General features: G+C 56.1%; 1 protein-coding gene across 3 annotated transcripts in view; it reads left to right on the plus strand.

The window, feature by feature from the left end:
- Positions 1 to 11406, plus strand: part of AIFM3 (apoptosis inducing factor mitochondria associated 3) — a 46010-nt gene extending 34604 nt beyond the window's left edge. For 2 of the 3 annotated variants that reach the window (XM_043968308.1, XM_043968325.1), the window contains 8 exons: positions 357 to 420; positions 1006 to 1082; positions 1587 to 1704; positions 5582 to 5680; positions 7113 to 7188; positions 7359 to 7463; positions 8793 to 8813; positions 10802 to 11406. In XM_043968308.1, coding sequence (XP_043824243.1) covers positions 357 to 420; positions 1006 to 1082; positions 1587 to 1704; positions 5582 to 5680; positions 7113 to 7188; positions 7359 to 7463; positions 8793 to 8813; positions 10802 to 10841 — 600 coding nt within the window. In that variant the 3' untranslated portion in view covers positions 10842 to 11406. The remainder of the gene's footprint in view (positions 1 to 356; positions 421 to 1005; positions 1083 to 1586; positions 1705 to 5581; positions 5681 to 7112; positions 7189 to 7358; positions 7464 to 8792; positions 8814 to 10801) is intronic. The other variant, XM_043968317.1, reaches the window with a different exon arrangement.
- Positions 11407 to 13407: the final 2001 nt, after the last annotated feature.

The raw sequence follows: 13407 nt of genomic DNA on the forward strand, positions 1-13407 counted from the left end.
CCCCTCTTCCCACATCCCCAGGTGCCTGGGGAGTGGGTAGAGGACTATTGTTCTAGGGAGAAGGTGCTGACTCAGAGAGGGCGAGGGGTTTTCTGAGGTCACACAGCAGGTAGAACTTCATTCAAGTGTTTCCTCGCCTTGGGACTTCACCACTCCCCAAGCTGGTCCTGGATTTGCTCTCTCTTACATAAAGCATCCCATTTCACTAATTTGTTATGTGGATAAAAGCCTCAGGGTTGGAGGGTTTATGAGGGATGCTAAAGCCTTCGTGTCTCCCCTGCCTCTCTCCCAATCCCCCTCCCCTCCCTCGTCAGTCCCAGCTCCTCACCTCCTGCTTTCTTCTCCCCTCTCTGCAGCTGAAGGAGGTGATACTGAAGAGTGGAAAAGTTGTCCGGGCTGACGTCTGTGTGGTGGGCATTGGTGAGTGGGCACCTCCTTGGGGTCTTCTCCCCCTGCTTTCCTGCCAGGCAGGGTTGGGACTGAGCCTGGTGCCAGGGCCAGTTGAAGTAAGGGTTATAGGGAGGGGCCAGGAGGAGGTAGGAGTGGCATTGGCATTCAAGGCTCCAGGCTAGACTTGATGGCCAAGGTTTGGGTCAGCTAGGAGAAGTGGCTCAAGGCTAGATCTAGGGGTGCCTTTGGGCCTCAAATCAGGGTTAGGGTCAGGGATGTTATTGGAGTGTGATCTGGGCTGAGGCTTAGGACTGAGCTTGGCATACAGGTTGTACAACCTGTACAGTTGTTACAGTTGGCATAGGGTTCAGGATGGAATGTTGGGTTGGGTCTCCAGTAGGGTTTGGGTGAAATGATGACTTAAGTTTGGGTTTGGCTCCAAAGACCAGGAGAGGACTCCCAAGGGTCCAGGTTCCAAAAGCCACACTCCCAGGGTCCCCTCCCTGTCCTCCCTTAGCCCATCCTTCCTCCTTCTTGCTGGCTCCTGGGCTTCTCTCAGGATAACCTGGACCAGGGGCAGGAGAGACTGCCTCACGCCCACCTCTGTCCCATCAGGTGCCGTGCCAGCCACAGGCTTCCTTAAACAGAGCGGGATCAACATGGATGCCCGGGGCTTCATTCCTGTTAACAAGGTCAGGTTGGGTCCCCCCTGCTGGGGTCAAGGTGGGGAGACTCCAAAGTGAGAGGGTCTTTTCAGGCAGCTCAGAGACACTGTCCCCCTAAGGGGCCCCTAAGGAGGTGAGTCGAGATGGTCAGAGCTGAGCGATCAGGACCCTGGCCTGGGGTGGTTACTGCACTGGTCTAGGCTGTGAGTTCTGGGCTGTGAGTTCTAGGTTGAGAGTTCTGGACTCTGGGCTGGGAGTTCTAGGTTCTGGGCTGGGAGTTTTGGCCAGCAGACATGTTCTGAGCTGGGAGTTCTAGGTTCTGGGCTGGGAGTTTGGGGCTAGGCAGGGCTGGCCAGACATGTTCTGAGCTGGGAGTTCTGGGCTGGGCAGGGCAGGGCAGGGTAGGGCAGGGCAGACCTGTTCTGGGCTAGGAGTTCTGGGTTCTGGGATGGGCTCTTGGAGCATGATCTCTTCCAGATCAATGTGTCTGTATCTCTTCTCTCCTGCCCTGGTCGCCATCTGCTTCCCCAGATGATGCAGACAAACATCCCTGGCGTCTTCGCGGCTGGCGATGCCGTCACATTCCCGCTGGCTTTGAGGAGCAACAAGAAAGTGAACATCCCACACTGGCAGATGGCCCACATCCACGGTGCGCGGGGCCCCACGGGAGCCTTCCTAGCAGGCCTCGGGCTGGGGCGTGGGGAGGGGGAGGGCCCGCGGCTCTTGGGCTCGGCCCTGAGGAGGCAGAAGCATGTCTCCTTTGACTCGCACAGGGTCTCTCACCAAGTAAGCATCGGGACACGTTTGTTGATTGAATAACAGTGATATCCATTTCTCTGCTGTCTGAGTTTACAAAGTGCTTTCCTCACATCAGCTTTGTGGAGTAGACCATGCATTGTGATACCCATTTTGTAGAGAAGGAAACTGCGACTCTGACAGATGCCCAGGGTCACACAGTCAGGAAGTGGCGGAGCTGAGACGCGAATACATTTCTTTTTCTTTTCTTTTTTTTTTTTTTTGTGGGGCAATGGGAGTTAAGTGACTTGCCCAGGGTCACACAGCTAGTAAGTGTCAAGTGTCTGAGGTCAAATTTGAACTCAGGTCCTCCTGAATCCAGGGCTGGTGCTTTATCCACTGCGCCCCCTAGCTGCCCCCACGAATACAGTTCTTTGGACTCCAAACCTAGTGCGCTTTCCACGAAACTTTGTGGTCTCTAATGAAGGAAAGAGCAGTTATTTATTAAGTGATTGATTACAGTGCACCAGGCTCTGGGCTAAGTGCTGAGCGTACAGACCGAAGCCTGCCCCCCAGGAGTGTCCATTCTGTTAGGAGAAGACGGTTCCCGCGGTGGCCAGGGAGGAGCACTGTGGACAGCGGAGGCTGATTGAGAGAAGAGGCTGACTGGTTGGCCGGCCTTCAGAGGAGATGGTGGTTGAATGGATGACTTCCCAGAGTCAGGCTTGGAAGGAGTTACAGAGGAGGGAGAGAGAGCACACAAGTGGGGGACGTGGCCTGAGGCAAGGTGATGTGCGCTCTCAGTCACAGGGGTGGGACCTTCAGTTCTGGAGAGAGGTGGAGGCTGGAGAGTAGCCCTCAAGGTACGGAGCTAGCCCGAGTGAGGCAGATGAAGGGATAGCTGCAGTGATCGATTGATAGATGATGAGTGAGGGTGGATAAGCAGAGAGGCAGGTGCATGGATGGATGACAAGAGTGAGTGGAGAGATAGATACAACATTTATTGAGTGATTACTGTGTACCAGGCACTGTGCTAAGCACCGAGAATACAAATACAAGCAAAAACAAAGACTATCCCTGCCCTCAAAGAGCTTATATTCTAAAGGGGGAAGACAACACATGAGGGAGAGTTGAAAAGAGTAGAGTAGAGGAAGGAAGGAAGGAGATACTTGGGGGAGCAAGTCCAGATGGAGTCCAGGGAATCGTGGATTGATGGACAGACAATAATAAAGAGGTGAATGAAGTAATGTACGTGCTGTTGCTGGATAGATGGATCAGTGGAGAGAACAAACAGATGGATGCATTGATGAATGGGATGATGGTAGACGGGTAGATTGGTGGATAGGATAGCCAGCTGGACGAAGAGACGGATGGACAAATTAATGAATGGATAGATGAATGGGATATACCTTTTCATCTAAGTCATTGATCAGAAATCTGAGGAGGGTTTAACACTTTGAACAAGAACAAATAGACATTTCAGGGAAAGGTGCACGCGATCTGTCCACTTTCTACCTTCCTTTTTCCCCTCCTGAGGCCCCGTGAAGTAGGGAGAACGCCCCCTACACACCCCCAAGCCTTTGAATCTTCGCTAAGAACCAATCGTTCACGGACAGAGATGCCAGGATCTTGCCCACGATGGAAGGGCCTCGCCATGCATCAGAGCAGACCCCTCCCTCCATGTCTTAGCATATGGTTTCATGAGTTTCTATGGCCAGAATCTCTGTGTCCTGTGGCCAGTCTTCTGGCACTGAGCCACAAGGCTTTATCCCAGCTTGGCTTCGATGACAGGCAGAGTCCATCTGTGTGAATGGGAAGACTTTCCAGTGTGGGAGGAGCATCCGAGGCCCGGGATCAACTTGGAGAGCTCAGGGCCATCTGCCGAAGACCCAGGAGGGGGCAGCTAGCGGAGAACCCCGGCCCATAGTTGGAGAAGCATATTTGAAGGACCCCGTTTGTGCCAGGCTTCATGCCAGGCACCAGGAACAGAAAGAAAGGCAGGGGCAGCCCCTGGTCTCGAGCACTCATAGTGTGATGTAAACAAACATGGATGAGTAGGATGTGACTGGTTAAATTTGAGGTAGTCAACAGAGGGAGAGAATGAAGGGGAGTCGGGAAGGGCTCCCCACAGAAGGCAGGGTTTTAGCTGGGACCTGAAGGAAGCCCGAGGCAGAGAGAAAGGCCAGAGTTGGGAGACGGAGCATCTTGCTTGAGGGAGGCCAGTGTCTCTGCAGTACGGGTACAAAGGGAGGTAGAAAGGGCATGAAGAATGGGGCATGGAGGGCTTGGGGAGCTGGCAGAGGATTTGTGTTTGGTCCTGGGAGCCGCTTGAATGGGGTGGGGGAACGCGCCCATTCTGAGCTTTGGGAAAGGTTAGGTTTCCAAAGAGACCGCCCATGGAGGGGATTGTGCAAGTCCTAAGGGGCAGGGAGAGCCCTGGGCGTTCTTCTTGTCTCCCTCTGTCTGGCCCCCTTCCCTCTTCCTCACCTTCGGGCAAAGTCCCCCAGGCTTTGGCCCACCTGCTTATCCCTCCCTTCTCTCTTGGATGCTCCCAGAATTCCAGAATCTCAGCGCTGGAGAGACCGTTGGGGCACCCGGCCCACCCTGTGCCTGCAAGGGAATCTGGTGGTCATAGGGTGTCTGCTTGAAGCCACTCAGTGCCACCCATTGTCCTGCGGGGTGGCTCTCATTATTCAGGTCTTCCTGAAGCCAGGCCCCCATTTCTCTTCTGTCTTCCCACTGTTGCGCCTCAGGACAGCTAGGTGGCGCCATGGTGCACAGAGCCCCTGGTCTGGAGTCAGGAAGACTCATCATCTTCCCGAGTTCAAATCCAGCCTCAAACACTCCCTAGCTGTGTGACCGTGGGCAAGTCACTTCACCCTGCTTGCCTCAGTTTCCTCATCTATCAAACGGGCTGGAGAAGAAAATGGCAAACCACTCTAGGATCTCTGCCAAGAGAATCCCCAGAAGGGGTCACAAAGTGTGGGCACAACTGAAAACACCTGCCCCCAACAACACTTGCTCCTGGTTCTGCCCTCTAGAGTCAATGCCCCTTCCATGTGATGGCTAGTGAGCCTTTACATACTTGAAGATGCTCCCCCCCCCCACCCCCCGCAAGACAGGGCCAAGATCCAGCCCCAGCCTGGCCACTCTCCTGTTTCTTGTCTTTCTTAAAACGGGGGCCCAGGTCATTAGCTCTTCACTGTGCACATGTTCACCTACTCACAGTTACTGAGCGCATAGTCAGACATCAGTGCACATGGGTGCCCCTAGCCCCCAGAGTCACCCGCTGCCTCTTCTCTTATCTATCATGAGCCTCACTGTGGGACTGACCCGGGGGAGAGTGATGTGAGGGGAGAGATGTGCTGGCCAGGGGCATCCACCCTCCAGGAACGTGTGTGTGCACGCCTGCATGTGTGTGTGTGTGTGGGGGGGCTTACAGTCACACACACCATCAAGCAGGCTGTACGCAAGGTAGTGAGCTCCACGTCACTGGAGGTCTTCCAGCAAAGGCTGGCTGACCACTTGCCAGGCCTCCTTGGCTGGATACAGCTTGGACTAAGGGGCTACTGAGGCCCCTTCTAAGCCTCCGCATCTGGTCACTTTCCACACAGCTCCTCTCTGCTCATGCTCACACACCACACAGTGACCCAATGTGGGTAGGGCCCACGGGGTGTGGCCTTCACCTGGGGCTGCTCTGGTCCCCTCAGTGGGGCACAGTCTGGTCCAGGTGAGTGGGGGCCACCTGCCAGGCTGACACCCTGGTCCTCACGGGCCTCCTCCCCCATCAGGGCGTGTAGCGGCTCAGAACATGCTGGCCCAGGAAGCCGAGATCAGCACCGTGCCCTGCCTCTGGACGGCCATGTTTGGGAAAAGTATCCGCTACACAGGTAATGGACCGGGCTGGTGGTAGCTCTGGGCAAAGGAGGCTCCAGGGAGAGAAGGGAGGGAGGGTGAACCGTGCAGGGAGAGCAGCTGAGGTTGAGGGAGGAGACGGCAGCGGGGCTTGCCCACAGGGAGATGACCCTTGAGCTGGCCACTGTAGCGAGCCTTGTCTGCAGAATCTCCGGGCACCAGAATTTCTGAGATGGTGCCTGCTTCTGCCCAAGCAGCTGACCCCCTCCTGGGCAGCTCCAAGTGGTAGCAAGTTCTTCCTCAGAGCAGACTCGCCTCGCTTGTGCATACACGGGCTCCCTTCTCAGAATCCCACGTTTAAATGCCTACAACAAAATCTATAGGATTACTAAGGATGCCGTTGTATTGAAACATGGTTATCACTTCAAAATATCCATCCATGGGCTCCAGCTTAAGAACAGCTGCCTCCCCCAAACTGCGAATTCCGCCCTGTGATGGCAGGTCTCAGGGCGTGACGGAGAGAACGGGGGACCTGGAGCTGGTGGGCCTGCATCCCTATCTTAGCTCCTCCCGGTGACTTGGGGTGCTGAAGTCCCTTCATGAGCCTCAGTTTCCTCTGTAACAGGAGGGGGGCGTGTTGCACCAGGCGACTTCTGAGGTCCCTTCAAACTCTTAAACTTTGATCCACATTCCACTGGGCTGTAAATTCCTTCAGATAAGGGATTGTTTCAGTTAGGGTCATGGGGTCAGAGCTCTAGAATTGGAAGGGACCTTGGAAGACATCAAGACCATCCCCCTCAGTGTGTGGAGGCCCAGAGAGGTTAGATGACTTACCAAGGTCACAGAGCTAGTAAGTGTCTGTGGTGGGATTTGAACTTGGGTCTTCTTTAAAAAATATTTTTTACAGGGCAATGAGGGTTAAGTGACTCGCCCAGGGTCACACAGCTAGTAAGTGTCAAGTGTTTGAGGCCAAATTTGAACTCAGGTCCTCCTGAATCCAGGGCTGGTGCTCTATCCACTGAGCCACTTCGCTGCCCTGAACTTGGGTCTTCTTGATACCAAGGCCAATGCTCCATCCATTGGGATGCTGGCTGGTTGCTTAGTTGACTGGTGACCTTTCTGGGCAGCCCTCTCCATTTCCCTAGTCTTGTGTCATTGGGAAATGTGTCCTGACTCCGGACCCAAGCCTACCTCTCTGAACGTCCCCCTCCCACTACTGCTCCTCATTGTGCCCTCTGGAGACATGGAGAACAAGGCTAGCCCACTTTCCCCAGGATAGCCCTTCAGGCACCACCAGGCCCATCTCAGCTGAGGGGAGATGAGGGGGCATCACTGCTTCCGTGGCAGCCTAGGAGTGCTAGGAGAAAGGGGGCTCATGGATGGATCTGGGGGGGAAAGGGAGGTGGTGCCTGGGGTCTGCTTCTATCACTCACTGGCCACCTTTCTGTCCCCTCTGACTGTTCCCAGGGTATGGGGAAGGGTTTGATGATGTCATCATCCAGGGAGACCTGGACGAGCTGAAGTTTGTGGCCTTTTATACCAAGTGAGTGAATCCCTGGTGGCTTCCACTCCAGCCCTTGCCAGCCATGGGGGAGGGGGGTGGGGACTGGCTCTGGGAAGGCCTCCCCCACTCCCTATAACCCTTGCCAGCCTTGGTGGGGGGCGACTCTGGGAAGGCCCCCACCCAGACCGTGACCCAGCTCTTCCTCACAGGAATGATGAGGTGATCGCAGTAGCCAGCATGAACTACGACCCGATTGTCTCCAAAGTGGCCGAAGTCTTGGCCTCGGGGAGAGCCATCCGCAAGCGGGATGTGGAGTGAGTAGAGACATCTCTCCCCACCCCCCACCCCCATCCAAGGGCCCAGGGTGGCCACCAGCTTGGCCAGCAAATAGAACAGCAGAGGACTCGGGAACAGGGGCCTGCTGCCCTGAGCTGGGCAGACTCAGAAGGCAAGAGTGAGTCCGGGACCACGGTGGACTCTGGGTCTGTTGTCTGATTGCTCTGGACAGAGGGCTCATCCCAAGGGGGCTGCCTACCCCGGAGGGCACGTATTCAGCTCCAGTGTCTCTGGAAGACCACCTACCAAGGTTTCTTGGAGTTCTGATCTGAGTCAATGAAGAGAGCATGCTCCACCCTCCATGGCAGAGGGAATAGGCCTCTTGTGATGTTGAAGAAAAGCCTGTTAGCATGGTCAGCCAGTGGGGAAGAGATTGGGGCAGGGGCCAGCGTTATGATGGCCTCGGAGTCCCCTTGCTGGCCACCTTTCTACAAGAGCAAGGGCATCTTCCCTAGCCCTTGTTGCCCCCTTAAGGAAAGACTCAAGGCAGTGTGAGGTTGGGGGTGGGTGGGAAATCTGTGTAGACACAGCCGCAGACCGACTGTGAATCAGAAAGGCAGGGACAGGGTGACTGGCATGTGGTGAGCTGATGGTGGGCTCCACCAGGCATCGGTGCCAGGACCCGGCTATCTTGTGCGGTGTTGGTCTAAATGATCAGGATGTGGGAGAGGGCAGAGAAATAGGCAGGTCTGGCCCCAAGCCTTCCAGAGAGCAAAGGGCCAAGGGCTGAGATCAAAACCTGGGAAGACTCGGGAGGCCACAACAGCTCGACGTGCTCAGAGCTCTGTGTGTGTGCGCGCGTGTGCATGCATGTGTGCACGTGTGTACATGTATGTGTGTGTGCATGCATGGGCAGATTTCAGATAAGGCATGGTCCCTGCCCTCTTGTGGGGGGTGGTGGTGGAGGGGAACAAAGCACAATCAGATTCCTGTAATACAGAGCAACCTGTGGACAAGGATAGAACACACTTGGACAACCCGGGAGCATCTACGCTCTATGGGATGGGAGGCTCAGCGCCCTCAACCATGGCCCCGGGGCATGGCTGGAGACCCCTCTGGGGAGGGGGCCTGGGAATCCAACAGAGCGGCCGCCACCTCCACCCAAGGCGGGCCTGGCCTGTCCTGTCCTCTCTCCCACCTCTGATCCCAGGCTGTGGAGGCGGGCCCAGAGGCCCTTGGGAAGGTCCGGATTCCAGGAATGGGGAAGGAGGACAAGGGGCCCCCCCCACACAGAGAGAGACTTAGGGCCTCCTAATAACGACTCTTCTTCCTTCCCCTGTCTCTCTCCTCTGCTTTCACACCTGAAGGCTCTTTGTTCGTCTTGGCAAGTACGTTTCCTTTCTGGGCACCTTCCTGACCCCCTGAGCACGGTGTCAGCTCCCATTGGCCTGCTGCCCTCCCATGGTGCCCTGAGGGAGGGGTTCCTAAGTTTAGGTGGCTCCTCCCAAGCTCAGAAGATTTCCCAGGTGTCCCAGCGAAGGGCTGGATGAGTCAGTTCTGGGAGCCAGCCTGGACAAACGCAGGGGAGCCTGTCACCTGTCAGGGACCAGTGGGTCAGGCATAACAGCTCTCAGAGTTGTCCGCCCTGCCCCCAGCCTTGCATTACTGGGGGTGGGGAGGTGGGGTGGGGATTACCCACACTGATGGAACCTTAGATCAGTGGAAATGGGCACAGTTTGCAGTCAGAGGGCCTGGGGTCAATGCCGGCCCTGGCACCAGCTGTGAGATCTTGGACAAGTTATTTCCCCTCTCGAACTCATTTTCCTTCTCTTTAAAAAGAAAAGGTTTGTACTATTTGACCTCCAAGGTCCCTTCCAGCTCAAGGTCTGGAGGGAAGAGATGGAGAGTCTTGTGTGAGGAACAGCAAGAAGGCCAGTTTGGTTGGACAGTAGAGAGCAGGAAGGCTGGAAAGAGAGGCTGAGACCAGCCTATGAAGGCTTTAAAGAAAGCTAAACAGGGGCAGCTAGGTGGCGCAGTGGATAGAGCACTAGCCCTGGAGTCAGGAGGACCTGAGTTCAAATCCAGCCTCAGACACTTAACACTTACTAGCTGTGTGACCCTGGGCAAGTCGCTTAATCCCAATCGCCTCACTAAAAAAAAAAAAAAAAAAAAAAAAAAGCTAAACAGAGGGTAGATTTGGTCCTGGGGTAATAGGGAGCTACCAGACATCTTTGAGCAGGGGAGTGATGTGCCAGACTTATGCTTCAGGAAAATCACTTGGGGAGCAGAGTTGAGAAATGGGGAGTGGGTCTGATTGGGAGGTAATTGCTACAGTCCAGGTGAGAGATGATGAGGTAATGAGGGTGTGAATTAGGGAGTGGCTGTGTGAGTGGGGAGAAGGGCATGGAGACAGCCCTCAGACAAGATCAGACAACTGACTGGAGATGCGGAGTGAATGGGAGTGAGGGGTGGGGAGCTTGGGGGCCTGCTAGGACGTCCTTCACCAAGGAGGGGTGATGAGCCCTGTGTTAGCCATGCTGAGTTTGAGATGTGGATGGGCCATGCAGTGGGAGGTGTCTAAATGTCCAATGAGGGTGATGCACCAGCTGAGCTCACAAGAGAGGTCAGGGCTGGAGAGACAGATTTGGGCCATCTGTATAGAGAGGTTGATCAGACCCATGAAAGCCAATAGGGTTGTCCAAAGACCTAGAAGGCCAGGTCCATACTCCCCGTTTTCCAGATGAGTCACTTGAACTTCAGGGCAGGGAAATGATTTGCCCACAGTCACAAAAGCCGTGGCTGGATTTGAACCCAAGTCCCTTGACTTCAGACAGTGGCTTTTCCACAGTGCCTCTGGACAATAACATACGGGGGATGGGCTGCCCAAACAGATAGTGAGCTCCCCATCCTTGGGGCTCTTCAAGCCACATGTCAGAGAAGATGTAGAAGCCATCCCTGTTTAGCTCTGGGGGTCCCCACCCCACATCTTAGCTCTGTCAGTGAAGAACTAGGAGCCCCAGGGAGAAGATGGAAGGCTGAGAAGGGGCCACCCGTTGGCTTGAGGGGGTTGCCTGAGTGGGGATGTTGGGGAGAGGGGGTTCATTTGAGGGATGGGGTCGGAATCTCAATGCCAGGAGCTGGGGGGGGCACTTTTCAGAGAAGGGGAGGGCGGAGTCCCAGGATGCCTGAGACCCCAGCACGCTCCTGGGCTGAGGCACCAGCCAGTGGGACTGTCAAGGGGGAGGGGTCAGCCCTGGAGAAGAGATAGGGCACCTCTCCTTGGGAGGTGGGGGCACCCCGGGGCTGGAAGCGTGTGTGGGGGGGGGGCTATAGCTATCCATCCTTCAAGCAAGGCAGCTCAGGCTCTCTCTCACAGGACTGGAGACATGTCATGGCTGACGGGCAAAGGCTACTGAACAGCAGGCCAGCCGAGCATCCTGGCAGCTGCAGCACATCTGGCCGGACGTGGACAGCCGCTCCCTCGGACTCTTGCCAAACCCGCCACCTTCCCGATCTCTCCCTCCCTCGGAGCCGAATCTGGCCGTCCATCCCCTGCTGAGACGCTGATAGCTGCCCAGGCGGGTCTCGGCACCACCTGATGGGGAGCTGGGGGTCTTGGAGGCGGTACAGAAAGAGCTTGGAGCCTCCTCCCTACTCCTGTGTCTCCTCTGGGGGCCATGCCTGTCTCTTGCTGGCCCCAGCCCCCCAATATTGTTCCCAGGGAACCCCCACCACCATCCTCCTGAGGGATCGTGCTGCATCTCTGGGCCTCAGTCCCTCACCTGTAAATGGAAGGACCTGGGTAGGCGGTCCTTGAAGTCCTTCCGGATCTCACCCCACCATGGACTATTTTTCCTCCCGGGGTCGGCAGGCGGCCCCTCCCCCTCCAGGGAGCGGCTAAGTCTGGACACCAGAGCTGCCCCCTGCCCCCTTGCACAGACCAAGCAATACTAGGCAATAAACAAATCTAATTTCTGCGTTGGAATGGACTGTGAGGCTGCCCCTCATGCGTTCTCCTCCCCACACGCTCTGAGCAAGGACACCCTCAGGTGGCTTAAAATAAAAGCAAGGTGGGGGGCGGGCGGCTCCCAGATCCCCATGGGGGGTGGGTTCTCCTTCCTGCCCGGGCTGTGGACACAAAGTTAGCAGGAGGCTCTAGAGTCGCGCCCTTCAGGTGTGATTCCTGGCTTGGATGCTCAGTGCCAGGCAAGTCAGTGGGAGGTAGAGCCAGCTGGCTCTGAGATCCCTGGGGGAGGAAAGACGAGGGCGGCAGGGGCCCACAGTCCACTGCCCGAGCTCACAGCATGCTTGAAGGCACCTTATTGATCAAGTTCAGAAGCTGAGGCCCAGAGGCTTGTTCAAGGTCACAGAGCTAGTAAGAGCTGGGTGGTAGATTAGGACCTCCTAACACCAGCCAGCCTCACTGGGCACTGTGGAGAGCCGAGGTCCAGCCCTTCTAGAATGTCGCTGTTGGTTTTTGTTTTTTGTTTTTTAAGTGAGGCAATTTGGGTTAAGTGACTTGCCCAGAGTCACACAGCTAGTATTAAGTGTCTGAGGTCAGATTTGAACTCAGGTCCTCCTGACTCCAGGGTTGGTGCTCTATCCACTGCGCCACCTAGCTGCCCCCAGAATGTCGCTATTGGGGGCAGGGCCTCTGTCCCTTCCCCGGGCTGAGGGAGTGAGTGGCACCCTTAGCTCTATTTCTCACGACTGAGGTTCAGAGGTTGTGTCTTGCTCAGGGTTCCTCAGCTCAGAAGTGGTTGGGCTGGAGTTTGGACCCAGGCTGAGGCCTTTGCGACTTGCCTGGGCCTCTTAACTGCAGGGAAGCTGAGGCTCCTGGCATCAACCTGGGGGCTGTGGCCTCCAGAGGAGTCGTCTCTGAAAAGGAAATGCCGGGAGCATGAGGTTTAGGGAGAAGGGCCCGACGAGGCCGTGCTGTGGTGAGGCCATTGAGGTCTGGGTGCCCAAGGTCAGTAAGGATCACAAGTGGGTAGGGCTGGGGGCTCCTGGCTTTCCTTTGGGTGGGAGGGGGATGAAGAGATGGTCTCTGAGTTCTTCATTTGTCCCATGAGGCCGTGACCACGCTCCGAAGCCCGGCCATCTGTGAGAGTGCCCCTCAGTCACCATCCCTTACCAGTCCTGGCCACTCCTCCCACCTGTCCCCACCCTCGGCCTCAGAGCCTCCCTGTCCAGGAGTACGTACCCATAGCTCACCCTGCTTCATACCCATCATCTCCTGCTGCTATTTCCCCATTTCACAGGTGAGGGAGCCAAGGATCACAGGGGAAATGACATGGTCAGGGTCATAGCTATGTCTGAGGTGAGCCCCAATCCAGCAATCCGTCCCGTGGTGCCTCCGACATCCTTCCTTGCAAATCTGGGGGGCCCTGCATCCACAGTGAGAACGGGATGCTTACAAGCGTCAGAAGGCCTGGCCTATGAAAGGGGGATTGTCTGGCCCCCAGGACAAAGTCAGGAGGCTTTGGAGAGGCCACATTCGTCCTGCTGCTAACCATGGAAGCCGTAACACAGTGGAAGGTAGTGAGCTCCCCATCACTGGGGGTCTTGAAGCACAGGCCAGATGGTAGGGGTAGGCATGATTCTGTGATTCCAAAGATAGGAGGCTCCCAGAGTCAGGCCTGTTGCCTTCTTGGTCTGTGTGTCCCCGGTGCCTGGGCTGGTGCCCATCACTCAGCAGGTACTTAATAACGGCTTGTATTCTGAGAGGCAGAAGGAACGGGAGGCAGTGTCCTGGGCCACACCCTTTCCCAGCTCTGGTTCTCCATGTCCTCATCTGTACGAGGAGGGGTTTGGAGGGTGAGGCTGCTCAGAGGGTCACAGGCCAAAGGTTCCCCTGGATTGGATGAATGGGTTGGACCAGGGGGCCTCCCATCGGTGGGGTCAGCTCATGAGGCTCCCTTCCTTCAGCCCAAGGGAGGCAGTGTGGCTCAATGGGCACCACACCAGGCTTCAGGGCAAAGG

The sequence above is a fragment of the Dromiciops gliroides genome, chromosome 1 (assembly GCF_019393635.1).
Source record: "Dromiciops gliroides isolate mDroGli1 chromosome 1, mDroGli1.pri, whole genome shotgun sequence".
Taxonomy (NCBI): domain Eukaryota; kingdom Metazoa; phylum Chordata; class Mammalia; order Microbiotheria; family Microbiotheriidae; genus Dromiciops; species Dromiciops gliroides.